A 27,119-nucleotide genomic window follows, 5' to 3' on the forward strand; every position below is an offset into this window, starting at 1 on the left:
TTTTGATCAAAGAAGATCTATTTTTTTTTTTTTTGAAATCGATTTCTTTCTATTTCTATTTTTTGATTCACACACATTTTGAAATAGACGAATTGGATAATAATATTTGTTTTAATATTAATTTATTTATTATTTTTTTTAATTTTATTATGATCTGATCTTATCACATCTAATCTTCCATGTTTTGATCACCATCTTCATCCTCATCTTCATCGACATTGGCTGCTTTAACATCGATGTCAAGTTTATATTCTTGATCGCATCCACTGTAAGAGTCGGACATCAAGTAGAGTGTTAGTTGGTGTTTACCCATGGCAGGTGCCGGGAATTCCAATTTGACTTTGGCACGAGCAGTAAAGGTAAGACGTTTGATGAAATGTAGTTGATTGGTCTTTGGATCACCGATGATGACCCACCATCCACCGATCTTCTCCTTTGGATAGTATGGGGCATATACAATGTTGAGCTGGTCGGGGTTGCTCTCTTCATCAACCTCACGCTGCACCATCACCTCGACGAGCATCGAGTCACCGGCATGTATGTCGTCTTCGTCTTGGATGTTGTACGATAGTTCAATGTCTGGATAGCGATTGCACACCGTTGCAACGTCTTCCATCTCCTTGTTTGACATCCTCAATAGTTTGTCACGTGAGCTGTCTTCCAGCTCCAGCAGATCAAAGATTGACTCTAGACCGGCCTTTTTGCAGGCTTCGAGACGGTCGGCTGTCATGTGTGGCAATTGACGGAGTGGCGAGTCGTTGTCCCACATGGCTTGAGTGCACATCTGTGAGAGTTCCATCGCAGCCAGTGCTGGGTTCAGCCAACTGGAACTACTTATAACATCGACAATTGCCTGAAGCAATCTGGTTGCATTCTCCAGAATGAATTGAAGATCCATATGTAGGTCGGCAGAGATTGCTTTTCGTGAGAAGTGTGATTGCAATAAAATGTTGACTTTTGTATGAGCTTCACCATAGGTTGGTTTTTCAATCTTGAGTGGAAGGTGAGCTGCCATACGCTGGAGAAGTTGCTCTTCACGGTGTCTGATAGGGATTTCAGCAAATTCTGGTGCGGTTGAGAGAATCTCTAGGATTCCCTTGCGTTTAGTGGTGGATTTGAGTGAGGATGCAAACAACTCGATCGTTGTATACTTGAGATAATAGTAGCTGGCAATGATACCGAGATTCAGTGGTGAGAGTCCGTCGTCTTCCTCTTGGATAGTGATACAGTTGGCTTGTTCCAAATCGACCAGTGTGTTCTCGACCAACTCTGACATGTGTTCGGAGAGGTGGAGATGTGAGATTCCAGTGAGATTGTAGTAGTTGGGGTTCTGAGTGAAACGACGGTACAAGAATGTCCAGGTCAGGTAATCGAGTGCATCTTGTTTCTTTACAATGGTTTTCGTGACAATCTCCGAGTTGATGTGGTCCGCCAGGAAGTGGTCGAGATGCGATTCCACTGGGAGTGGTTGGTTGAGGAACATCTTGTAGTACTCTTTCTTTGGTGAGTGACAAAGGAGTAGACAACGACCGACGTCATCGCGTCCCTGTTGTCCGGAACGAGCAATCATTTGGAGAACGTCGTTAATTGGATAGTCGACGTAACGCACCGATTTACCTTGGTAGAGTTGTGTACCCATGATGACAACCAGCGAGGCGTAGACATCCAGTGACCAGCACACAGAGTGAGTGGCAATCAACACCTGTATAGCGCCAGACTTGAACAATATCTCGACGGTTCTCTTTTCCTGTGCGGTCAGACCCTCGTGATAGAATCCAACACCCCATTGCAACGCTTGTTTCAGCGCAACACTCTCAATCTTCTGGAGATGTTTCTCGAGATCCTCTTCGGAGCAACGGAGATAGCGCTTCTTGTCGATGTCATCCTCAGAGTCCACGTGGACAATGAGATCTTTGGCGAGCGATCTCGAAAGTTTACGAGTGGGAACGAATACCAATGATTGTCCTCGACGATTGTGACTCACAGCATAGATGGTTGGCTTTGCCATTGCTAGCAGACGTGCATTGTAGTGTGGGAAGTCGAATCCTTGAATCTGAATTTCCAGTGGGACTGGACGGACGTCTGGGTGCAAGTTGAACATGGTCGAGGGTGTTGCACCGATCCACTCTGCAAGATCACGAGCATTGGCAACAGGCGATGACAGCGCAACAATACGAATTGGACTACCGGTTTGAATGGCAATGAAACGCATTCTCGACACGATGATCTCGAGGATGGCACCGTCGGCACCGCCACCAATCATATGCAGTTCGTCGACGACAAACAACGAGATGTTTTGAATCGACTTTCTCTGCTTCCAACGTCTCGAGAGAATATCCCATTTCTCGGCTGTTGCAATAACAATCGATGCGCTCTCTAGTAGTTTATTATCGGTGATTGGCTCACCAGTGAGCTCGACAACACGCTTTCCAAGAGTGTTCTGGAACTTGAATGTCCAGTCACGCAAACGAAGAGTCGCCAAATCTTGCATCGGTGCAATATATACACATTTGGCATTGGGATTCTTCTTCAACTCTCTGAGCACTGCCAACTCGGCACACACTGTCTTTCCAGAGTTGGCAGGTGCTGCAATCAGCGCATTATCATCGCCTTTGTAAAGGCAGTCAAACACCTGAGTTTGAATGGCATTGAAATACTTAAAGTTGAATATCTCCTTTGCCTTGGAGTCCTTTAGTGAATCCAGAGACAGTGGAATCAAATCATGAAGCTTACTGCATGGCTGATACTTTTCCGGTAGAATTAAATGTCTGAAACTGACAGAGAGATTATATTCTGCGCCAATCCAACGGTCGGCAACCACACGTACATAGTATTGTGGTGGAAGTGGGTCGGACAGTGGTACTGTGAAAGTAATGGTTTGATCCTCTTCCATCATCTTCTTTTTCAACATGAAATACTCGTAGTAGAGAATCTTCTCACCGTCGACGTCCTCGACGATCACCCACCAACCAATCGAGTTATCGTGATACTTCTCGTCGAATTCGAAATCGGGTGTGAGTGTCAAGTCGACACGAAGCAATCCACGAAGAATCGGCTGAACATGAGCAGTCAAATCGAGCTTGGGGAAGTGGTGAATCAATTTGTAGAGCTTCTTGCCTTCCGCTGCATTCTGAATGGCCGATCCAAGCTGTTGTGAATTATACTCGTAGAGATCTTCGATCGGGATGGAACGACGCTCCAATTGGTTCAAGATCTTTGGTGTGATTTCCTTGAATTGACGCAGTGGCGATTGCGATGCCCACATCTTGCGATCGACCATCTTACAGATGCCCAGAATCTTCTTGGCGACTTGTGCCCATCCTTTCTTTATGACAATCTCAAAGAGTGCACGACAGATTCTCGATGCCGACTGAGCAATGTAGAACATATCGACCATCAAAGCAAATCCTTCCAACTTCAAATTTGAGATGTAGGCTTGCAGGAGTACGTTGATTTTGGCCGATGGCTCGTCGATGCTCTCCTTCACAGGAATGGGAACACGCTCCAACAGTTTCTCGAGTTCTGCCTTCTCACCGTCTCTGACGACGACAGACTTGAACTCGGAGGAGAGTGAGAACAGTCGGAAGAATTCAATGTCCGACATGGTTGGTTTGAGATGCTCCTGATAGACAGACATCGAAGCGTTGGTGACATAGTAATGCGAAGCTACCTTACCGAGCTCAGTGGTTTGGAAGTGTCCGGACTTGCGATCGTATTTGATCAATGAATTCTTGTCGAGTTGGAGTGCCGCAGTGTGAATGAGGTCGAGACGACGCTGCTCCAATTCGGGATCCTCGGCAATTTCATCGTAGGATATCTCGTACAATGGCGGATTTCTAAGCATACAGATAAAGAGATAGGTATAGCCAAGCCATTGGACGGCATCGCGCACCGTTTGGATGGTGCCAAGCACGATCTCGGCATTGAGGTTGTCGGCCAACCTGCTGATGAATTGACTCTCAATCGAGAGTTGAGTGTTGATCAACGACAGATAGAATTGCAGTTCATTCTGTGAGGTTACAATGATACCTTCTCCCTCGGTATCGAAAGGTGGACGACCGGCACGACCCAACATCTGTGTGACGTCGAGTGGACTCAACTCTGTCCATCCCTTCTCGGGGTTGTACACTTGCGTGCCTTTGATAATGACAGTGTGTGCTGGAAGATTGACACCCCATGCCAGAGTGGCTGTGGAAATCAACACTTGAATATGGTTGTCGGCAAACAACTCTTCGACAAGCGTACGGTCCGACCTGGAGAGACCGGCATGATGTATACCAATACCATAGGGTAGCAAATCTTTCAAATCTGCACTCTTGGCAGTCTTCTCTGCTTCCTCCTTCAAGATTTCAACGCTGTCCTTTCGCTTCAGTAGTTTTCCAATGATGTCGGCTTCGAGCGCGCGATCACGGATGTCACGACCAGTCTTGGCAGTCTCACGTCTCGAGTGTACGAATATCAAGATCTGATAGGTACCGGCACGTTCATTTACCTTTTTAAAAGTAATATCATTGAGTAGTTGCAACTGTTTGATACCACGATCAGAGATACCAATGTACTGTTGTTCCAATGGAATTGGACGGTAGCTAGAATCGAAATAGAAAACACCCTCTGGTTTAACACGCAAAAACGTGGCAACATCCTCATAGTTTGGCAAAGTAGCGGACAAACCAACCAATCTTACCATCTCCTGAGTGGATTCAATTGTTCTCAAAGTTCTTGCAACAATACACTCCAAAACAGGTCCTCTTTCATCGTGTAACAAATGAATCTAAAAAGATAGAAAAAAAACAAATGAGTTAGTCAATTGAAAGATATATCTATAAAGTGAGTTGATTTACTTACTTCATCAATAATAATTAAACGAACTAATTGAGTGTATGCACGTTCACCAGATTTACGAGTAATGATATCCCATTTCTCAGGAGTGGTGACAATGATTTGAGTCTCTGAAATTTGTTTGTTGGTGAGAGATTGATCACCTGTGAGTTCCTTTACGACAATGCCATACGATGCCAAACGATTGGAAAAGTTTGCTACCATCTCTTGTACCAGTGATTTCATGGGTGCTATATATACAATCTTGAAGGAGTCGAGGTCGATCACGCCTGTCTCTGGATCGATGTGCTTTCCGAGCTCATGGAGGATGGTGAGCATGGCGACGTTGGTCTTACCGGCAGAGGTTGGTGCCGACAACAAGAGATTGTCACTCGATTTGAATGCCCATTCGTAGAGTCGCGATTGCACACGATTCAACTTGTCGAATCCCTTGAAGGGAACGCGTGCCCACTCTGGCAACTCCTTGATCTCGACGAGTCGTTCGTTACGATCGTCGAACGGTGTCACTTTGGCAGGCACGTGAATCTCTTCGTAACCCTTGTAGGTCTCACGTTTCGATCCCGCAGGAAATTGGAACTTTTTGTTGGTCATCAAGTGACCGCCCTGTTGAAACTTCAAACCCTCAAGATCCAATGTTCGCTTTGGTGTCTTTATATTGTCAGGCGAGATACCAGCCGTCTTTTTCTTTTGCTGCTGAGCATTGTTCTTCTTATCGACACCATTTCCATTGGAGTCCAATTTCATCGATGTTCCTTTCAATGTATTTAATAAACTGTATAATTCTGAATCCTGTGACATCTCATCTTCCAATTTCTTTCTTTCCTGGTCATTTTCTGACTTGGCTAATAAAGTACAATATAAAACTAAAAAATTAAAGTAATAATAATATTAGTAAACTTGGAATATATATAACATGTTAATATATATAAATACTACTTACTTGTTTTTCTATTCTTTAATAATAATTTAATAAAGTCGAATCTCTCAAAGTCAAACAATCCAACCAAGTCAGTTTCACATCTTCTCAAATCGTTTTGTCTGAGAATGTTTAATACTTGTTCCGCCAACTTTTGTGATTGTAAAGGATCCGATTCAAAGGTAGATATCTTTCTCTGTATCCAAAATGCATCGATATCCATTGGATTGAGTGAACCACTACTACTGCTACTACTACTGTTGTTTCCATTACTACTACTGTTATCTCTTTCGTTTGACTTTATCTCACCATTATTGTCATTTTCATTATCCTTATCAACACCACCAGTATTATTATCTTCATCTTGATCCTCATCATCTTCATCGATATCTTTAATTTCATAATCGGATTGATTGTCTTCATCTTCGTCTTCGTCAATGATTACAGCGACACCGTGTGGATCGTCGAGGTTGTCGTTACGCACGCCACTTGTGCCGGTCGCCTCTGCATAGTCGGTGATGGCGCGACTCAAATTGGTCAGCTCGGCAAAGCGCTCCTCGCTCATGCCTTTCAACAACTTGGTAATCTCTGTGCGTTTCTCGGGTGCACGCATCTTGTCGTTCTTCAAAATGGCGAGAATCTCATCGGTGGCACCTTTGACAATCTCCAGCGGCTGATCACCGATGTAGCCCTGAACAAAGCTGAGCAACTGCTCATAGACAATCTTGGTTTCTCTAGTCTTTGGTCTGTACAATCCTTCGTAGACATCGGTTGCACTCAAAATATTACTGGTTCCACGATGACTACCGCCGCTAGCGTGGTCATTTGAGTCGCCAGAAGCATCTCCGCCACGCGATCCACCTCTTTGTTTCTTCTGTACAACACCAGTGTCCACCACAACCTTATCGTTATTCTTTCGCTTCAACTGCTGATGTCTATCGAGTAACTCTGTCGGCTTTGAATAGCTGACTCTATCTCCCATTTGACCACCCAATTTACCCCATAGTGTTTCCGGTTCTCCTTTGGGTTCCCTTAAATCCCTTGGATTTCTCTCTGAATGTATAACAAGATTTGAATTCTATATTTAGATTAAAAACATCATTAGTATATTAGTTATGCTTATCATTAGTAATAATGTTTATATATTATATACTTACAGCTTTATATTCATATTGTTTATTTCTAGCTAATACATCTGACATGATTTTTAAAATAAATATGTAAAAACTATAAAAATAAAAAATCTAAATTTAAAACTAAATAAAAACAATAACTAATATTATATATATACAGTTAAATATATATGTATAATATCAGAATGTAATTATAATTAGAAAATTGATTGTTGAACTTTTAAAAAATTGTTTAGTTTTTCAAAAAATTAAAAAAATCGTTACATTTTGTTTGATTGACGAAATTTTTTGAAAAAGGAAAAAAAGAGATATTCGATTCATAATAGTAGAACTTCAATATACAATATATATATTTATAAGATAATTAATAATTATAATAATATGAACAATATAATAATATAATATTAAAATATAGAAAAAGAAAACAAAAACAAAAAGAAAGAATGGAAGGAAATTCACATGAAATGGATATGGATATTGATGATACACCTATCAATCAACAGCAATATTATCCGAATCACTCAACAGCTGTTGTACAACAACAACAGCAGCAGCAGCAGCCACCACCTCCACCACCTCCACCATCTTCACCTCCACCACCACCTCCACCTATTACATCATCGTCATCAACAGAAACACCTCCACCTCCACCACCTCCACATCCACATACACATACACATCCATCTTTGAATACTACTACACACCAACCAACAACAGCACATCTAATACATCATCCATATTACACAGCATATCCACCACCACCGACATCTCCCACTACCTATGGTAAATGTTAAAAACAAAAACAAAAACAAAAATAAAAATCTTAAAAATATTAACATTTTTGGTTATATATGCAAATGCAAATGCAAAGATTATTATAAAAATCAACAACAACAACAACTTTTCTTTAGACAACAACAGCAACAACAGAATGTTGCAACTGCTTCGGTAAATGGTGGTGTGGTATTAGCTAATACCAATGCTGCTGCTGCTGTTGCTGCGAATACAACTACACAGTTGATTGTCACTCAAGAGGTTTCAAAGATCTGGGTTGGTAATCTTCCGGTCGATGTCAGCGATGAAGAGATCAGAATCTACTTTTCACCGTATGGTAAGATCGAATCGATAAAGATAGACGGTCGATGTGCATTCATAAAGTATACGGAGCACGACTTTGCTGACAACGCTATCAAAGCGACCAACGGAACCTACTTCAAAGGCAATCGTATTAAATGCAACTGGGCAAGCATCAAATCGTTTGCAAAGATGCCTGGGCTCATTGCAACTACGCCATTGCCAACACCGATTCCTCCACCTCCACCACCATCTCCACCTTTATCCTCAACGACAACATCAGCAACAGCAACAGAGTCAACAACAACAACAACTTCAGTATCATCGACAACAACTACATCACCAACAGCAACAGCATCGACTTTAAATACTTTAAACACTTCAAATAATACAACAACTTCACCAACAACAACAACAACAACAACAACAAGCTCACCTACAACTACAACAACATCTTCTAATAATAATATTACTTCAACATCAATTCCTCCTCCTCCTCCACCACCTTCTTCTTCACCTCCATCAACTCATTCACAACAATTTAGCAATACAAATACAGTTACAACACCACCATCTTCATCACCACCTGTAAGAAATAGTCATTTACCAACATCCTCACCACCAATGTCAAATATAGCGTCGTCCAACGGTAACATTAGTAGACCAATGTCATCGATCTACGATAATCATCATCAACAACAACAACAACCATACTACTCATCATCCTATCACACTCATAATGATAATAATGATTATGAATCAAATGATGTAAGTAATATTATTATAGTTTTTAAATAACACAAGTTACTAATAGTATTTGTTAATACTAAACTAGTTAATTTATAAGAAAAGTCAAACACTATCATATCCACCATTCGATCATATGTTACCAGAGGAGAATATTCAATTGAATTATATATTAGATCACTTGACATCCACCTATAAATCGATTAGAGAAGCAAAAGATTGGGTGCTTTTACATTTCAGATGCGGAAAATCAATCATGTCCATTATATTACAATGTTTCCAAGATACAAGAACCAATTCATATCTTAGACTTTCTTTATTATATTTATTACATGATTTATTATGTTTTGGGTATGTCATTATGTTTATTGATTCAAACATAAATAAATATTTCCACTTTTTACTAATAACTCTGTTTCTATCTAAATTAGTTTAATAAGAAGAAGACAAATAGATCAACAAGATGCAGTTTCAGATTTAATAGAACCATATCTAATAGCTATTTTCAAATCGATACAAGATCAAACCAATATAATACAACAAACTCAATTAATTTTAGAACTCTGGGAATCAAAAAGAATCTACCCATCAAGATTAATTCAATCTTTAAAAGCAACTTTAACATAATAAGTAATATTATTAATTTAATAAAGAAAAACAATGGTTGTATATATATCTATCTAATCCATCCAATAATTATCATAATCTTTAAAATTTTTGTATACATATATTTGTTAAGATTTATAGTTTTTTAGTTTTTAGTTTTTAATTTTTTAAGTTATATTTAACATATATTGTTTGTTTTGGTTATTATCTTATCTTTAATCTTTATCTTTATCTTATAGATAAACTTGATCTATTGGTGCATCATCTATATAGTTGATAGATGCTAAACTGTCAAACATGACGGTGTAGAGGTAAAGAATCTTTTCGATGGTCTCTGGGTTCTTCTTCCAAATCGATTCGGTACTGTCGATCTCCAGACACAGCTGATAGACACCATCGGGGAACTCCAGCGATGAATCTTGTTTACACTTGACACGATCCTCTTTCTTCAACTCCAAATTGATACCGCAATTGTTGAATCCGACCGATGGCAACAGATGCAGCTTCAACGACATCAATGCCTCTCTCAAGAAAGGCCGTTTCTCAACCAGCCACTTTGTCTCTTGTTTCGTCCATTTCGAATCGGACTTTGTCAAGAACAACTTTTCGAATTCCTTATCGCTGCAATCCACCGACTTGGTAAAAGACAACAACTTCTCAATCGACGAGAAATACGATAGACTTTCAATATTAAACGATAGATCATTTGTTAATCTAATAGGTGTCTAATAATAATAATGTTAATTAGTTCGTAAAAGTTCGGTTTAACACTTTTAATAATAATTATAATAATAATAATAACTGTTGTTTTTTACAATAAATAAATAAACTTACTTTTAATTTTAATACAAAATAAGGTTCATTATCTTTGTTATCGGTTTCAGTTCTCTCTACAACGGTTACTATCCATTCGTTCTTGTAGAGGATGTGACACGGTCCGATGGAAGTGGTGGTATCGTTGAGTACTGGGTAGACACGATCGTCCTCCTCCTTCTCCTCTTCGGTCTTGAACAAACTCTTTGTCTGCTTTTTCTCTTCTTCCTTCTCCTTCTCTTCGTCGTTCTTCTGTTGCTGTGACTCTAGCAGTTGCTCTTGAATCGATTGATCCTTCTCACGCACCAGAACATCCAATACCTGCTTTCTCGATTCACACAATGGTGATTCATAATTTATATTATATTCACCAAGAACATATCCTTTATCGTTTTCATCTAAATTGTAAATTGTTATATCGTTATCATTAACAATTATTGTTAACAAAATAATCAAATTATCAATAATAATATCTGTAACATTAAAAACATACATGGAATAGGTTTAACTTTAGATACATGTATTCTCTTTGATTCTAATTTACAATTGATTAGACACCAACATTGTGATTTTGGTTTCTCCTCTGAAGTAGTAGTTGTTGTCGATGTCGATGTTGTTTGTGTTGTTGTTGTTGTTTTTTCTTTTTTATCATTTTCATTATTTAAAGTTGAAGAAGAAGAAGATGTATTAACATTTATTTGATTTGTACAGAAATATCTTTTATTGTTGTTGCTACTACTAATACAACAAACTATACTATTACTACTGCTGCTGCTTCTTAATATATGTCTAAATTTACTATTACTACTGCTGCTGTTGTTATTTATATATTTTGTACAACCAATGTTTCTCTTGATCGTATTTACAATACCTAGATATTTAAAACTTGACATTATTATTCTTATTATCTTTTTTTATTATTATTATGAAATAATATATCTTATTGTTAACATATATTTATAATTTAAAATATATATATCTAAATAATATGATATCTATTTATTTTTAATTTAATTTTTTTAAATTAAAAAAAATGATCAAGATTTTGTTTTGTTCAAAACTGCACACCTTCTTTTTTTTTTTTAACAACCTGGTCACCTGGGTTCATTATTTTCTCAAATTATGATGGAGAATTGTTGTTTAGATAAATATGGCTGTACTTGGAATATATATTCATAAAATTTCAAACATATTACCAATGATTCATTTATATTTCTAAATATTTAGAAAGGTTAATAATTGATTGAGACTCTATAAGGATGAGAAAACATAGAACTTGGTGCCAAAAAAATAAAAATAAAAATAAAAAATACTAACAAAAAGGTAATATTGGACAATCATTGTTCTTGTTATTTTTACTGTAATGATCTTAATCTACGAACTCTTATTAGTAAACTTTACCTAGGTAAAAATAATCAGTAATCATGAACAAAAAAAAAAAAAATCTCCAAAAACAAAGTTTCATTTTTTTTTTTTTTCATCTAAGTTCCCATTAACCTTTTGCTCGATCATCTGAAGGATTCGAAACTTTTTTTTGAATGTGGACCAAAATCGAAAATTTTCATCAATTTTACCACCACTTTCACTTTGCTGGTTAATGTTTTTGAGTAAATCTAAAAAAAAATAAATGATATATCTTTTTTTTTTTTTGATTTCAGAAATCTTTTTTTTATTCAAATTTAATTTCTTTTTTTGTTTTCTTTCTCCATCGAAATTTAATTAATATCTTAGTGCAATTGTGTTTGTCAATTCTAGTTTCACAATTCTCGTCATTCACTCACCTAACGTCAACAAAAGATATTCATCCTTCATCATCCAATTCCCACCAAAACTTCTTCGACCGCGCTGCAACATCTGCTTGTCTCTTTACACCCAGCAAGCTCAACTCCAGCAGTAGCAAAAAAATCATCCTCACTTTTTTGTTTTTTTTTTTTTATCTTTCAACAACAAATAATATCTACATTTTCTTTTTGTTCTTCCTTTTCGCATCAACACAAATCAAATTAATACTATTAAATTTATTTTAAATTGATTCAATTAAATTTAATCAACAATTTGGTGTAAATTTAGAAATCCTTTTTTTTTTCTTTATTTATTTTTATTTTTAATAATATTTATTTATCCATATACAAATAATTATAATTTCATAGTAAAATGAAAATTGTAATATATCTTTCCGCAATTTTATTTATTTTTTCAATATTTTATAGTGGTGGCGTGAATGCTCAGTGTTCAGGTTCACCAAATCCATATCCAATATATACAGAGGCAGCAGTTTTAGTGAATACCAGTAGCCATGGTAAACTCTATGTAACTGGTCCCTCTGACAATCTAGTCAATATTTTGAATGTATATGGTACAGCTTATCAACGTGGTTTTGCACATGGTTCTCTCATGAAAGCACAAGTCGACAATGTCTATGCAGATTTCTTTGGATTCATTACTGAGATGGTCAACGAGTTGGTCAAGAAGTACGCTGACTACTTGCCATTGGAATTCGTAGATCTCATTGAAAAGGCTGGAATTGGAGCAGCCCTCGATTTGACTGCTGTCCTCACCAAGGATTTTACTCCACAACATTTCTTTGATGAGATGCAAGGTTTGGCCGACGGTAGTGGTATTCCATACAAGACCGTTCTTCGTCTCCACATGTTCCCAGAGTTGATCAAGGCTGCCTGTTCCATGATTGGTGCATGGGGTGGAGCTACTGCCAACAGTGGACTTTTACAATTGCGTGCTCTCGACTTCAACCCAGAAGCACCACTCCGTTACCATCCAGTCGTTATTGTTTCACATCCAACCGACGGTGGAAACACTTTCTCGTCGTTGGCATGGGCCGGTTTCATCGGAACCATGACTGGATACTCACAGAGAACCGCTATTTGCGAGAAATATTGGTTTGCCTACAACGGAACATCGAGCCGTTCCGGTACCCCATGGCATTTCCTACTCCGTGACATTCTCCAATACGACAGCTCGATCGACGATGCTTTGAATCGTATTTACAACGCTCACCGTACTTGCTCCATCTATGTTGGTCTCGGTTCCAACACCACCAACGATTTCCGTGCTGTCGAATACTCACACCAAGTCGTACGTGTTTTCGACGACCAAACACCATTCCCAGCTTTCGCTCCACAGCCAGCTGCTCATCCATTAATTCCCGAAGTTGTTTACATCGATAAACACGTCCAACCAAGCAACGATGCTTGTCTCTCCTCAGTTTTACAGAAGCAACACGGAGCAATCAACGTCCAAACTTACATCGATATCACTGGTCTTGCTGAAACTGGAGATCTCCATGCAGCAGTCTACGACTTCACAGCCAACCAAATGTATGTTTCAGTTGCCAGTCAAGACCCATCGGTCATTCCAATCATCCCTGCCTATCAACGTCAATTCCTTCAAATCGATTTAGAATATTTCTTCAATGAATCATTGTAATAAATATATTTAAAAAAAATCATCTTCCCTTATTAAAAAAAATTATATACTCAAAAATTATTAATATTCAAATAATGTCTAGACAATAAATAATATTACAATAAAATAAACATTATTTCTATTTCAATCTGCAAAAACCTAAATTGGTTGTGGGTCTTTTGCAAAAAAAACTCGGTTTTTTTGTTTTTTTTTAAAATTTTGTTTTTTTTTCCATCTTATTTGGATCCAGATCCAATAGGAGACATGTTTAATGTTTATTTATTTTAAAATGAAAAAAAGATCAAGATCCAATTTTTGGTCCTCATTGCCCTAATAAATCGAAAGCCAACTATTTTCTTTTCATCCGATATTGTGTTAATTCCAGACTGTATTTAGAAACAAAAATTGAAAAACAAAAGGTCCCTTTAGATCTTAAATATATTCAAATTTTAAAACCTTTTAATAATTATTTTATTTCTTTGTTTTGATAAAATTTTAAATTTTTATTAGTGAATAATAATTAAATAAATATTTATAAGTGTTTTTTTAAAATTTTTTTAATATTAATAAATCAATATAATTTTTAAAAAAATGGAAGTTGAAGAGTGTCAAGTACAAATTCTTAAAGACACTTCCTTAAATAGGGAGGATAAGTCAAAGAATAAAGTAAAGTTTGTAGCTCAAGAAAAGAAAAAAGAAGAGGAGCAAATATTGCCACTTGAAAATGGATGGAGTTTTTGGGAAGACCATTATATAAACCACGGAGAAAGAGCTACTCAAGAAGAATATTTGGCTTCATTGAAGCAAATTTCATCTTTTTCATCAGTTCAAGTAAATATTATGATAATATTGATAATAAAATTAAAACAAATTTATAATTTTGAATTTAAATACTATATTTTTAGGGATTTTGGACTGAGTTTAATAAATTACCTCATTTGTCAAAAGTTCCAAACAATTCTTGTTTTCATTTAATGAAAAAAGATGTACGACCCATTTGGTAAGTTTGAATTGATATTAAATATTTTTTTATTCTAATTTTTTTATTATTATTTATATTTAAGGGAGGATCCAGAGAATGAAAATGGTGGAGTTTTAATTTTAAAAGTAAAGAAATATTTTACGTATGTAGATAAAAATATTTACAAAAGTTGGATTATTAATATTAAAATTATAATAAAAATCTTTTTAATAGTGACGAAATTTGGAATGAATTAGTATTATCTGTCATTGGTGAGCAATTTAGTTCATATCTAAATTCTGATGATGATATATGTGGTGTTTCCATTCGAAAGAAATCTGGGATGGATTTCAATATGATCCATATCTGGAATAAAACATCGAGTGGTCAATCTGCAATTACCAGAGCTCTGAAGCATTTAGTACCATTTTTACCTGATGGTTGTATTAATCAATATTATCGAAGTAAGCTTAAAAATAATATTTATTTTCATAATATCTTTAAATACTAATATTTTTGATTGTTTTTAATTATTTTAGTTCATGCCCAGGATCAATCGAAAACAATGAAACATAATGATCATCCACAACCAATTCAACAAAAAGATGAGGAATCCGTCGAGTTGGAGAGCAAGATTGATGAACTAAAGAAAGAGTTGAAGAAGGAAATTTCGATTTTAAATCAAATTAGAAGTGCAGAGGCAAAGTTGGAAATGGAAACAAGTCTTGCTGGTACATCGATTAATAAAGAGATTGAGAAGCAATTCGATTTTGAGCTAGAGAAGGAGGTGGAGAAGGAAATCGAATCAAAGGAATTGGAATTGGAGGAGGCAGTCTCAAAGAAGCAAATGAATGATGGCAAGCTTGCTAAAGATGGATTAGAGGAGTTCGTTGAGAAAGAAGAGGCAGCCGAGAACCAGAGATTGGCGGCAGCCGAGAAAAAGAAACAAGCTGAAGCAGAGAAGAAGCGAATGGAAATGGAACAGAAGCGACGTTTGGCTGAGGAGGCAGAAAAGAAGAGACTTGCACAGGAGACATCCAAGAAACGTTTGGCAGAGGAAGCAGCCGAGAAGAAACGCATGGAACAAGAAGAGGAGAAGAAGCTCATGGAGATGGAATTGGAGAAGAAACGACTGGAGAAGGAAATTGAAAATCAGCGTTTAGCTAAAGAGCGAAAAAGATTGGAAGAGATCGAACTTGAGAGAGAGTTGGAGGACGAATTGGTAGAGGCAATCGAGGAGAAGATCGAGAGGGACATTGAGGAGAAGATCGAAAAGCGTGCATTCGGTAAGAATATGAGTAGCAACAACGATCTAAAGATGAATACAAACTCTACCAAACAACAAGCAAAAGAGTTGAAGAAAGAATTTGACAACGACAACAACAACAACAAAAAAGATTTCAAATCCAACATAACCAAAGCAAAGGTATATGATGTTCCAACACTTGAAGAAGATGATTAGTTAATCATCAATCATTTCCATCAAAAAAAAAAAAAAAAAAAACAAAAAGCAAAATAAAGAGAAACTAACTTGTAAATATAATAATAAAAATAAACAACAATTTTAACTAAATTGGTTTATTGTAATAAAGGTAAAAGTTTTCCTTGTTCGTTCAATTTCTCTGTGTCTAAAATTTTTAAAAAAAAAGTAAAGTAAAGATTGATTAGTTTAGTTTAAGCATCACTCTTTTTTGGTTATATTGTGATCACATGATTTACATACCTGTACATCCACCAATGAACTTTTGATTGATGAATACTTGTGGAACGGTTGTGATGTTACTGATGGTGCTGAGAGCTCTTTGATATTCGGAGGTATTTGGGAGTTGGTCGATTTCAACGACATGTGGGTGTTGTCCAAGCTTGGTTAACAATGATTTCACACGAATGCAATATGGGCAAGTGCTCTTTGAGAAGACAACCAACTTGTGTGCTTGAATGAGTTGTCTAATAGCTGCTGATAATTCGGACATTCTAATATTTTATATTGATATATGTTTGTAAATATATAAATTATTTATTTTATTCTATTTTGATTGATAACTAAAATAACTTTTTTGATTATATTTATATCTTCTTTTGAATGTCAAAAATAAATTTAAATGTGCAATTTAAAAAAGAAACTTGGGTGTTTTTTTTGTGTTAAAAAAAAAAAAAAAAAAAAAAAGAATCTTCGAAATATTTTTGTGTTGTTGTCATTGTTTCCAATGATTCCTTGTGTGTGTGTGTTATAAATATATTTTATTTTATTTTATTCTATTTTATTCTTATTCTCTATTGACTTGATACACACACTGATACACCTAAAATAATAAATATCATACCTATATAAGATTCTAGAATGATGATGTTTCATTAGTTAAATTTCGATCGTTTTATTTTATAATTATAATTCATTCATTTTAGTGGTAAACAATTGTGTAATAGTAAAACAACATCATTTCCTCTCTTTCTGATAATTAGAAATTAAAACCTGACAGCACTTGTCTATCTATGAATAACAACAATAATAATAACAAAGATGATACTTACTCAAACCTAGTGTTTTCTCACCCAGTAGCATTCCAGTGAATGCCGTAAATAAGAAAGTCAATGAATTCGATACCGGTACAACAAGTGAAATATCTATAGTTAAAATAGTTTTAGTAATAAAAATCTTATTTGTTTGACAATTGTATCTATAATCTATTAACATACCCATATGTCTTAAAGTATAAAAAAATATTATTGATCCACTTAAATTAATTAACATTGGTATGAAATACTGTGTGTTGTTTATTCAAACAAGATAAGATAGATGAAGAAGGTAAGGTGTGTTAGTATTAATATAACCGTTGTTGTTGTATTACTTGTGTCACTACTTATAAAAATATATATATTTACTTTTGGTTTTGTCCATAGATATACAAACTCTCCAATGAACTGACCAATTGCACTATCTTTCTTTACAGATGATACACCTTCACTTCCTCTCTTTATCAGTGGATTTGTACATCCCCAAACCATACCGACAACAATCAAAGACAGTGCATCACCTATTAACAATCAATATTAATATCATTTCATAACTTTATAAACTTATATATATAACTTTATTCTATAACCTTACTTAATAACATATTTTTATATAAATACTTCAAATAGTTTGAAGTTCAAATCAAAATCTTTAAAAAAAAAAAGTCAAATTATAAATAATTCCTTTTTTAGTTGTATGTAACAAATGAATTGATTGAATTTTCCAAAAATAATTAAAAATATTAAAAACTTAAAAAAAAAAAACAGTTGGTTGGTCTGCTAAGCATTCATTTCATGATTATTCGTTTTTTCCATTAACAAAAGTTAATTTTAGAAATTATTAAAATATTTATGTTTATGTGTAATAGTATGACTTGTAGTACATCAATCTAAATTTGTTTTTAAAGAGTAGAAGTAGTAGTAGTAGACATAACATAAAATATAATAGTATAATAGCTAATTAGGAACTTTGAAATATAGATATGATTTTAACAGTTAAACATTTTCTTTTTCGGAAATTTGGAAATGATACATCAAATATAATTTGGTTAATAGTTTTATGTATGTGTTTTTAAACATATATGTGTGTGACTAAAATAAAAGTAGAGGAATCGGAATCAACAATAGTTCTAACTAGTTAACAACTATTTTTATAGATCTTTTTCAAGGTATACCGGTTGGTTTAGCATTCTCTACTATACCTTTTCTATTGCACAAGAGTGCCACTTACACTCAGATCGGTATATTCTCGTTTTCAGGATTTCCCTATTCACTAAAGATTCTGTGGTCTCCGTTCGTCGACAGTATCTACTGGCCAAAGTTTGGTCGGCGTAAATCATGGATCGTTCCTATGCAGCTGATGGCCGGTGTCACATTTCTCCTGTTGTCGATGCACATCGAGCAGATGATTGAGAACGCCAAGGAGACGATCTGGTCACTGGTGGCGCTCTTTTTCTTCCTCATCATATTGATGTCCACCCAAGACATTGCCGTCGATGGCTGGGCACTCACCATTCTCTCCAAGCAGAATCTACACTACGCCTCGACCTGCCAGACCATTGGACTGACCTCTGGATTCTTCATGTCGTACACCATCTTCCTGGCGCTGAACTCTGCAGAGTTCTCCAATAAATACCTGAGAATCACACCGCAGGACACCGGTGTGCTGACACTCAGCAACTACTTTGTATTCTGGGGATTGGCGTATATTCTCATAAGTGTTTATCTCGCCGTTTCGAAATCGGAGGATCGACAGTCCGACTCGGATGTCTTCTCAGAGGTTTCCTCACCGACATTCGCCGCTACCAACAAGAAGATAGAGGATCACCATACTCATGACTATCAACAACAGCTAGCACAACACGACGCTATTGAAGATCGGTCGGATGACGTCGAGGATATCTCATCGAAAATGGCACCCATTCAAATCTATAAGAGTCTATGGAAAATCATTACACTGCCTCATATCCAAACATTATCAATCTTATTTTTAACTTGTAAAATAGTTTTTCAATCGAACGATGCATTGTCTCTACGTCTCTTGGAGAAAGGAATGAAGAAAGAGGATTTGGCATCGTTTTCAATCATTCAATTCCCTTGTACATTATTATTTTCTTTGATATCAAGTAAAATGATAAAAGATAAACCATTATCATTGGTAAGTAATCAAAATAATAACAAATGTTCTATCTAAAAACTTATTCATTTACACTAACTAATTGTTTTGTTAACAACATAAAACAGTGGACCAACGCATACTTGCTTGGTATTATAGTTGTATCTTTAAACATGATAGCACTAAGTAATTTTCAAACAGGTTGGTTCTATTATTTATTATTACTATCGATTTCACTGTTCAGTTCATTCGTTTCAACAACAATGCAAGTTGCACAAGGTTCATTCTTTTTAAAGATAAGTGATAAAGCTATTGGTGGAACTTATCTTACATTGCTGAATACAGGTATGTGTGTAAATAACATATTGTTAGATTATTGTTATTATTATTGTTATTGATTGTTGATTCATTCTAATTTCAAACTCTACTAATACCACTTTTAGTTTCAAATATGGGTGGAACATGGCCAAAGTTTCCAGTTTTATATTTAATAGATTATTTCTCAAAGAATATTTGTAAAATACCGAATGGAGAAACCATTAAATATAAGGGTATCAGTGAACAGATCATCCAGCAATGCCGACAACTCGGTGGTAAGCTTGAAACAGTGCACGACGGTTACTTCATTGTCACCTTTGCATTGATCATATACGGCCTCTTTATGTATCGAGTACTACAAAAGAAGTTTGTTCCAATTCAACAAATAAAACCTGTTCCAATCAGAGGTATATATAAATTTTAATAATATATATATATTTCTAAAACTGTCGACAAATAAGCAAACACAACGCAACAAACAAACAAACTCAATCACTCTTAGAGTAAATCTTACTTATTTTCTTTTCTTTTTCTTCTTTCTATTATCCTTATTTTTGTTTTGATATTTTAGTTTTAGAATTAACAAAGATAACAGTTCAGTGATATTGAAGATTTGATGAATATTTAGATTGTTTTTGCTCTAATAAATTCCAATATTATTAATGTCTTTTTTGATCATCTGATATCGATCATTTTCATTGAAAATAGTTTTTACTGCAAAACAAACAGAAACAAAAAAGAAAATTGTTTTTTTAATTAAACACTTTTATTTTTTTAAAAAACATAATGTTAGTTAGATAGTATGTCAACAGATAATAAAGAAAAGCAGAGTGAACCTCAACAACAACAACCTCAACAACAAGATGATAAAATTGGAAAGGTAGTCAATGTTAGTTTGACCTTTGTAAAACATAATAATAAATATCTTTTAGTACAAGAGAGGGATCATAGTGTAAGTTATCCATTCTACCTAATAAATGAATAATTGATTGAATTTAAGGTATTTACAACTATACAGTGGTTTAATCCAGCAGGAAGAGTTGAAAGGGGAGAGACTTTCCAAGCAGCAGCACTGCGAGAAGCTAAAGAAGGTAATAAAGATAAAGAAAATGAATGGTCTAATGTATTTACATAATTATTAAATCAACTAACTAATTGACATGGTTATTCAATTGAATATATATAGAATCTGGTGTAGATGTTAAAATAGATGGCATAATCAAAATACTTAATTCACCTCAATTTGGTTCTTGGCCAAGTAGAATGCTTGTCTATTTCATGTGTAGTCCTGTCTGGAGTGGAGGTGATTATCCACCTACAAAAACAACGGAAGATGAACATTCACTCCAATCGAAATGGTTTACCGTAGAGGAAATCGCCCAGTTGGATCTTAGAAGTCAATCGGTCATTGAGATCATTCGTTATATAGAGTCACCAGATTTCAAGTTATACCCCGCTGATTTGATTTGTTTAGAGGGTAAGAGCTGGTGGGAAACTCCAAATAACCCAAAAACAACAAGTAAACCAACATTAAGAAAAAAGTTTTTTGGTTAAACATGTTAACAATTTTTTTATTTCTAAATTTGTAATAATAATAAAATAATAATAAAATAATAATAAAATAGTAATAATAATAAAAAACAAAAACTTAAACACTCCAACATTGCAATTCTTAAGAGTATGTAATTAAGTACTCTGGATAAGCACGATTATTCTCATAAACCATATAAACATAACTGCCTATAATTATAAATATTTATTAATAGAATTAGTTTAATTTGTTTTTGAAATCAAATCATTACTATAAAATTGGAAACTTACCTTGAGTCTCACCAGAAACAGTGTCATAGTATTCAGCATATTCTTTGGATGTCTCTTTCTTTGGTGGCTTTTTAAGTGGTTGATTTGGCATGACATGGATACAATCACCAATAAATACTCTCGCCAAGAACATCTGTCGCTGTGGTTGCTCCCTGGCTTTTACTTTGTATAATATACTAGTACTATCTTCAGTGCTCGTGTATGAATATGAATAGTTATGAGAATATGATGCATTCTTGAAAAAGATATGATTTTAGTTTGAAGGTTTTTGATTAAGATATAATGAATTCAACAACATACCTTTGCAAAATAAGTGGCTAGACCCCACATTCCATTTGCTGAGAATCTGGTTTCAAAGCCATCTTCATCGTTGTAATTAGCTCTGGACCGTTGTTTCTGGTTCCATGGAAAAGCATCATTTCATGACTTTCGATCTCTTGTTCTTCATTTTAGGATTGATCTTCTTCACCATTTGATCACGACGAGTTGAATACTTCTCCCACAACAAATTGTTTTGAATCTTTTCGATCTTGATAATTTGGTTTGATAGAGTTTCTCTGAATCTGGATTCAACTTTGTTCCACTCATCGGATGATTGCACCAATGAAACAATCTCCAAGTTCTTCTTGCCAGGCTTACCCCATGGGTATTTAATTGAACCATCAGATACAATAGAGAACAATAGTTTCATCATCTTGTTCTCTGCATTCAAAGTATATTGAATTGGTCCATCCAGTTGGATTACTTCTTTACTCTCCTTAATTTTACAATGATGATTTGTTGCAATCTTGTTGAGCTCTGGTTGCAAACGTTGATATTGATCTGAAGTAATCTGGACAATTCTCTTCTCATGGTAATTACTCTCAATCTCTGTCTTTAAGTATTCAACACATCTCTTTGAAGATTCTTCATTTGGACAACTAATCAGAATAGTTTGAGTTGGTTCCATCTCTGAATCTGATTCTTCATCTTCTTTTGAATTAATGTCCAAATTTCTTTGAGTTGGTTTGGTGGCTTCAACATAGTCATTGAACGATTCTTCATAGGATTTTTGACGTAAACGGAATGTATTGGTGATTCTATTGTTGACATACAATGAAATGGTTGAATCTTGGAAATTGATTGTTGCATCTGGATTTTCGATACGAATTTTCATTGATCTTTCAAATGCCAAGCTAATCTGATTTCCAACGTCTCTCAGATTGACTTGCTGTCCTCTGGCATCCAAATAATACCATCCATATTGCTTCTTGGCATGCATCTTGACTCTTTGGATTGGTCGTAAATTTCTCATGTATTTGGTGTTCATTTCAGTCATATTCACCAAATCAATGAGATATTTGTCACCATTCTTTTGCATGTTGATATCACCTTGCACCTCTAACTTCTTTTCCTTCTTGAGGAAAGCAATTTCAATCTGATAGTTTTGATCTGGATCGAAGGATACATAACTACCGTCATTCTCTTGCCATTTCCATTGATACATTGGATCAAATGTTGCATTTGAATATTTGAATGGCTCCGGTGTTTCCACAGCTTCCTTGATAGATGATGTTGAAGAATTTGTTGAACCAAAGCCAAACATACTGAAGAAGTTGGTTGACGGGTTTGTTGTGCTTCTATCAAGAACGTCATGGAGATGTTTAAGAACTTCGTCATCACGATCACAAAAGATGATCTTATGAATTCCAGGATTCGATTTGATGAAAGTCAATGAAGAGTCGATAATACACTTGGCAGCAATCGGCTTTGGAATTCCAAAGATGCCAGAGCCTATAGCTGGAATTGAAATGGAGAGACATTTGTTATCAATTGCCAATTTAAGACACTCTGTAATTGCTTTGGTTAAGAGTGTCTTACATATTAAATCCTTGTTGCTATCCCAAATTGGAGCGACTGCATGAATCACCAGCTTAAAATCTAGACGACCTGGACTGGTTGCCATTGCTTTACCAGTAGGAACTGGTCCATTCTTCTTCACAAAGTCTGTACACATCTTACGGAATTCGACACCGGCCGCATCGGCAATCTGAGCAGCAATACCACCATAATGTTGAAGCTGTTCATTAGCAGCATTGACAATACAATCTGTCTTTTCCAAAAGAATGTCACCACGATTCACTTCAAAGATTGTTTCACCAACTTTCTTGGAAATCAATGTTTCATTGGCATCTATATTCTGTTGAATCAGCATCTTGTATTTATCGAGGAACTTGTTATTGAAAGTCGGTTTGAGCAGTTCCAATGCGACTGGACTGGGAACTGAATGTTTGACAACGATTATATTCTTTACCAATTTCGCAAGCAGCTGATAAACATCCTCGTAGGCAAGTAGAACGTCTTCTTTCACTCCACTAATTTGAATTGATTTATCCTTCTCTGCGAACTTGACTTTACCATGCTTGGACTGAAGGAAAACGAATTGGTTTGCCTCGATCTTGGTAAGCAGATTCCAATGGTAGATGGGTCGAATATCGAGTTTCTTTGTGAATTTCACCTTGTCTTTAATGAAATCATTCAAAGATTCGATAGCATCGTCCAGCTCTGTTTGATTCTTGCAATAGACTTTGAATCGTTTTTGATCATTCAAGAACTCCATCTTGAGAATATTGTTGGATTGCAAGAAACTTACTGGAAATTCAAGATGACCTTTAATTGGATTTTCTTCTATTGACGGCCACACTTTATCAACAGGAACCATGCTCTCCAAAAACGACTTGATATCTTTCCAATAGGTAGATAGCGATTGACCAACGACGATGATATGATCTCTAGCTTCGGTGTATGCCATCTCAACGTCATATTTCTCATTCAGCTCTTTTCTTAGATCAACTAGATTGTGAATTGTAAGGTGGTATGATGAGATATCGTATCTTTCCATCTTCAAGTTCTTGACAATCGATTTAATGTGTGTCTTGGCTCTCTTGATGTTTGAATGAGTTCCTCGATAATTGATACTCTGGTCTTTCTTATCGTATTTCAATTGAACATCGAATTCATTCTGGATTTTCATCAATCTCTGGGTACTGGCAATAAGATAATTGAATTTGAATTGCTCTCCTTCAATTATATGACGCTCGGTAGTCGAGAAAGATTCACGCTTCGATTGAATCTCTGCAACGAGTTTCTTGACATCCGATTGCCATAGACCTTGAATAGCAACTAACTTTAGATGTTGAACAACTTTAATACGATTGGAATACCTGTCTGCGAAATGCTTGAGAATGAATCGTTGTTCATCGATGGAAACTGATTTCAGTTCATGAGCACGACCTTCATTCATGTTCTTCAGAGCATCAACCTTCTTCTTCAGGTTCTCATAGTCACGTTCGCGGTGAATAAACAATTGAAATTTCACATCTCCATATTCTTCTTTGAATTGCTCTTCATCTTCACTATATTCATCACTTGAATCTTCATCTGATGAGATATCTGAAGATGAAGAAGAAGAAGATGATGATGTCGAAGAAGTTGATCTATTACTAATAAAAATGAAATACAATATGTTAATAAAATAATCTACATATTTATATAGTTAAACTTACTTCTTTCCTCTTGATCTTGTCTTTTTAGTAAAAGGTTTATCAAAGTGAGAGTAAACGATATCATTCTTGAAGTAATCTTTCAAAAAAGGAGAAATTTGAAAGAATTGGGTTTTTGCAAATGATTTTGAAAAATTAGTTTGCTCAATTGATTTCTTCATTTTCAAAACATGATCTTCTGCCTCTTTCACCTTCTTTTCATCACCATTGATAATCAATCCATTCTTTGTCTCTGTTACGACGACATCATGGAAATCAGATTTGATCAAACGTTGGAAGAAAAAGAGTTCGGCTTGCGACATTTCCATTTCGACACGAGTGTCTTTCTTCAAATTGGATTGAATCCACTGTTTAAAGTTGGATAGGTTCTTCTTTTCACCACAGAGTATCATTGACTTCTCACCGAGATGAAAACTAACTGAAAACTCTTGCTTGACTGACTCTGAAACCAGAGATAAACCTTTGGGTGGTAACTCATGTTCTTCGACTTCGACCTCTTTCAACAACCTTTGGATATCCATAACTTCATTGTCAGCACCAGAGAATGTAACATCGATTGTCCAAGTATCTTGACCTTTTCTATCTAATACTTTGTAGTTAATCGATTTACTGTTGGGTAGTTCTTTGAAGATAGAGCTTATAGTGGAAGACAACAAATTCTTCTTGATATCAGTGTCAACTCTAAAGAAGTAATTGATTTCTTTGATATCGTTGATCTTTTGTTTGAGTTGCTCTTGTGCTTCGTTGATATTATCTAATGGTGATGATAATTTCAATGAATAATTGGCACCAGTCTTTTCAATCTCAATAGAAGCATTGAATTGTGTGTTGATTTGTTCGAGAACACCTTTCATTGAACCTTCCAACAATTTGACTTTCAACTCTGGCACATCAATCAATCTTGACGCCATTCTTCTTGTCTGATCTTCTTTATCGAATATCCAAACTTGGTGTGAATACTTTGGACCGTTTGTTTTCTTTCTTTCTCTTCTCTCAGAGCGAACATTGGCATACTTGATATTGATACTTCTAAGATCAAGAAGTTGCTTCTTCTCCTCTAAAGACGAAAGTGGGATGATTAAATGTGATTTCTCAAATCTAACCTTTCCAACAGGTACATTGATGATCTTTTCAATAGTGGTGGCAACATCTTTTAGATTCATACCATCTTTGTAGGGGAAGAGGTACGCAATGATTGAAGGAATCTCTCCTTGGAAATCTCTAAAACTAAACTTAAAACCATCTTTAGATTCTAGTCCTTCATCGGAAAGAATCTTGGCATGAGAATCTCTATCCAACTCGATATAAGCAACTTTGGCCCGAATTGTAATGAATTTAACCTTGTATTTCGACTGAGATAGCACCTTTTCCAAATCAGACGCATTCATATTCTTGCCTACAATGGTTGTTGCAACAAATTTTTCCTTTCCCTTTTTGGATTTAGGGGCTTGGTTGGTAGAGGATTCATTAGATTTAGAAGATGAAGTAGTTGAAGTTGTCTTTTCTTGAGTTGTTGAAATAGATTTCGATGGATTAGAATAAGTTGGTTGAGATGGTTGAGATGGTTGTTTTTGTTGATTAGAAGTTAGATGAGTATTAGGTGAGTTGGAATTTGGTGAAGTAGAGGTTGGTGTTGAGGATGGAGTAGTATGAGATGATAAATTTTCATTCATCTGCAAACTTATCTCATTCTTATTGGCAAGGATTGAAGTCTTGATTGGTTTGCTTTTGAATGAAATAAATCCGGAAGTTTCATCAAGTGGCATTATTTGGAATTGGTCAGTACCGGTCAAGCAAAATAGTGTTGCTCTTATCGATGAAACAAGGACACTTGATTCACTAAGTTTGTAGACAACGGTCATTCCTTTGTTAAACTTTGAACACAGGGCATTTTTCACTTTCAATTTGGATGGGACACCTGCAATCTCTATTTCCTCAAGTTCTTCGGAAATAACATGGAGGTCATCGAAATCAGATGATAAGTTGATATCATATTGACTGAGTACCAAACTGACACCGTTGCCATTTTCATACAAATAAACATTGGTATTCTCTTTTAACATATTAAAAGAGATCTAAATTATTTAAAAATAAAAATATTAATATTTAACTAATAAACTCTTTTCTATTAAGTTATTAAAAATTTTATACTTACAATTTGATTTGATATTTTAATTGGAGTATCAGTTAGCATATCAAATTCTTTGGGTGAATTTAAATTAAATCTAACCGTTTTAGTTACATCATTGAGTTTGACATCTTCAAGATCTAAATCAGTCATTATTTTGATTATTTG

General features: G+C 35.3%; 8 protein-coding genes across 8 annotated transcripts; 4 read left to right on the plus strand and 4 right to left on the minus strand.

Annotated features, from left to right (window-relative positions):
* Positions 1 to 169: 169 nt before the first annotated feature.
* On the minus strand, positions 170 to 6,957 carry ascc3l (DEAD/DEAH box helicase; the record flags this gene model as incomplete). Its single annotated transcript, XM_020571068.1, has 4 exons — positions 170 to 4,771; positions 4,846 to 5,702; positions 5,780 to 6,833; positions 6,913 to 6,957. The coding sequence occupies 4 exons, from the start codon at positions 6,955 to 6,957 to the stop codon at positions 170 to 172; spliced, it is 6,558 nt and encodes a 2,185-aa protein (XP_020426657.1).
* Positions 6,958 to 7,331: 374 nt separating this feature from the next.
* On the plus strand, positions 7,332 to 9,336 carry PPL_00022 (RNA recognition motif domain-containing protein; the record flags this gene model as incomplete). Its single annotated transcript, XM_020571069.1, has 4 exons — positions 7,332 to 7,671; positions 7,760 to 8,730; positions 8,798 to 9,060; positions 9,141 to 9,336. The coding sequence occupies 4 exons, from the start codon at positions 7,332 to 7,334 to the stop codon at positions 9,334 to 9,336; spliced, it is 1,770 nt and encodes a 589-aa protein (XP_020426658.1).
* Positions 9,337 to 9,548: 212 nt separating this feature from the next.
* On the minus strand, positions 9,549 to 11,021 carry PPL_00023 (uncharacterized protein; the record flags this gene model as incomplete). Its single annotated transcript, XM_020571070.1, has 3 exons — positions 9,549 to 10,040; positions 10,150 to 10,601; positions 10,622 to 11,021. 3 exons carry the CDS (start codon positions 11,019 to 11,021, stop codon positions 9,549 to 9,551), a joined length of 1,344 nt encoding a protein of 447 aa, XP_020426659.1.
* A 1,261-nt stretch (positions 11,022 to 12,282) lies between these two features.
* On the plus strand, positions 12,283 to 14,068 carry dcd1A (acid ceramidase-like protein; the record flags this gene model as incomplete). Its single annotated transcript, XM_020571071.1, has 2 exons — positions 12,283 to 13,568; positions 14,062 to 14,068. The coding sequence occupies 2 exons, from the start codon at positions 12,283 to 12,285 to the stop codon at positions 14,066 to 14,068; spliced, it is 1,293 nt and encodes a 430-aa protein (XP_020426660.1).
* Positions 14,069 to 14,142: 74 nt separating this feature from the next.
* Positions 14,143 to 15,974, plus strand: eIF4e3 (eukaryotic translation initiation factor 4E member 3; the record flags this gene model as incomplete). The annotated part of the gene is made up of 5 exons (XM_020571072.1): positions 14,143 to 14,382; positions 14,457 to 14,551; positions 14,616 to 14,675; positions 14,747 to 14,976; positions 15,052 to 15,974. The coding sequence occupies 5 exons, from the start codon at positions 14,143 to 14,145 to the stop codon at positions 15,972 to 15,974; spliced, it is 1,548 nt and encodes a 515-aa protein (XP_020426661.1).
* A 116-nt stretch (positions 15,975 to 16,090) lies between these two features.
* grxA (glutaredoxin) lies at positions 16,091 to 17,631 on the minus strand (the record flags this gene model as incomplete). The annotated part of the gene is made up of 6 exons (XM_020571073.1): positions 16,091 to 16,140; positions 16,236 to 16,486; positions 17,066 to 17,137; positions 17,210 to 17,247; positions 17,396 to 17,547; positions 17,622 to 17,631. The coding sequence occupies 6 exons, from the start codon at positions 17,629 to 17,631 to the stop codon at positions 16,091 to 16,093; spliced, it is 573 nt and encodes a 190-aa protein (XP_020426662.1).
* A 378-nt stretch (positions 17,632 to 18,009) lies between these two features.
* PPL_00027 (putative acetyl-CoA transporter) lies at positions 18,010 to 21,014 on the plus strand (the record flags this gene model as incomplete). Its single annotated transcript, XM_020571074.1, has 9 exons — positions 18,010 to 18,088; positions 18,184 to 18,267; positions 18,306 to 18,357; positions 18,746 to 19,184; positions 19,271 to 19,487; positions 19,637 to 19,867; positions 20,258 to 20,412; positions 20,461 to 20,551; positions 20,647 to 21,014. 9 exons carry the CDS (start codon positions 18,010 to 18,012, stop codon positions 21,012 to 21,014), a joined length of 1,716 nt encoding a protein of 571 aa, XP_020426663.1.
* Positions 21,015 to 21,132: 118 nt separating this feature from the next.
* PPL_00028 (uncharacterized protein) lies at positions 21,133 to 27,104 on the minus strand (the record flags this gene model as incomplete). The annotated part of the gene is made up of 6 exons (XM_020571075.1): positions 21,133 to 21,200; positions 21,282 to 21,516; positions 21,582 to 21,643; positions 21,921 to 24,763; positions 24,827 to 26,898; positions 26,979 to 27,104. 6 exons carry the CDS (start codon positions 27,102 to 27,104, stop codon positions 21,133 to 21,135), a joined length of 5,406 nt encoding a protein of 1,801 aa, XP_020426664.1.
* Positions 27,105 to 27,119: the final 15 nt, after the last annotated feature.

Source organism: Heterostelium album (assembly GCF_000004825.1).
Source record: "Heterostelium album PN500 unplaced genomic scaffold PPL_contig27, whole genome shotgun sequence".
In the NCBI taxonomy this organism is placed as follows: domain Eukaryota; phylum Evosea; class Eumycetozoa; order Acytosteliales; family Acytosteliaceae; genus Heterostelium; species Heterostelium album.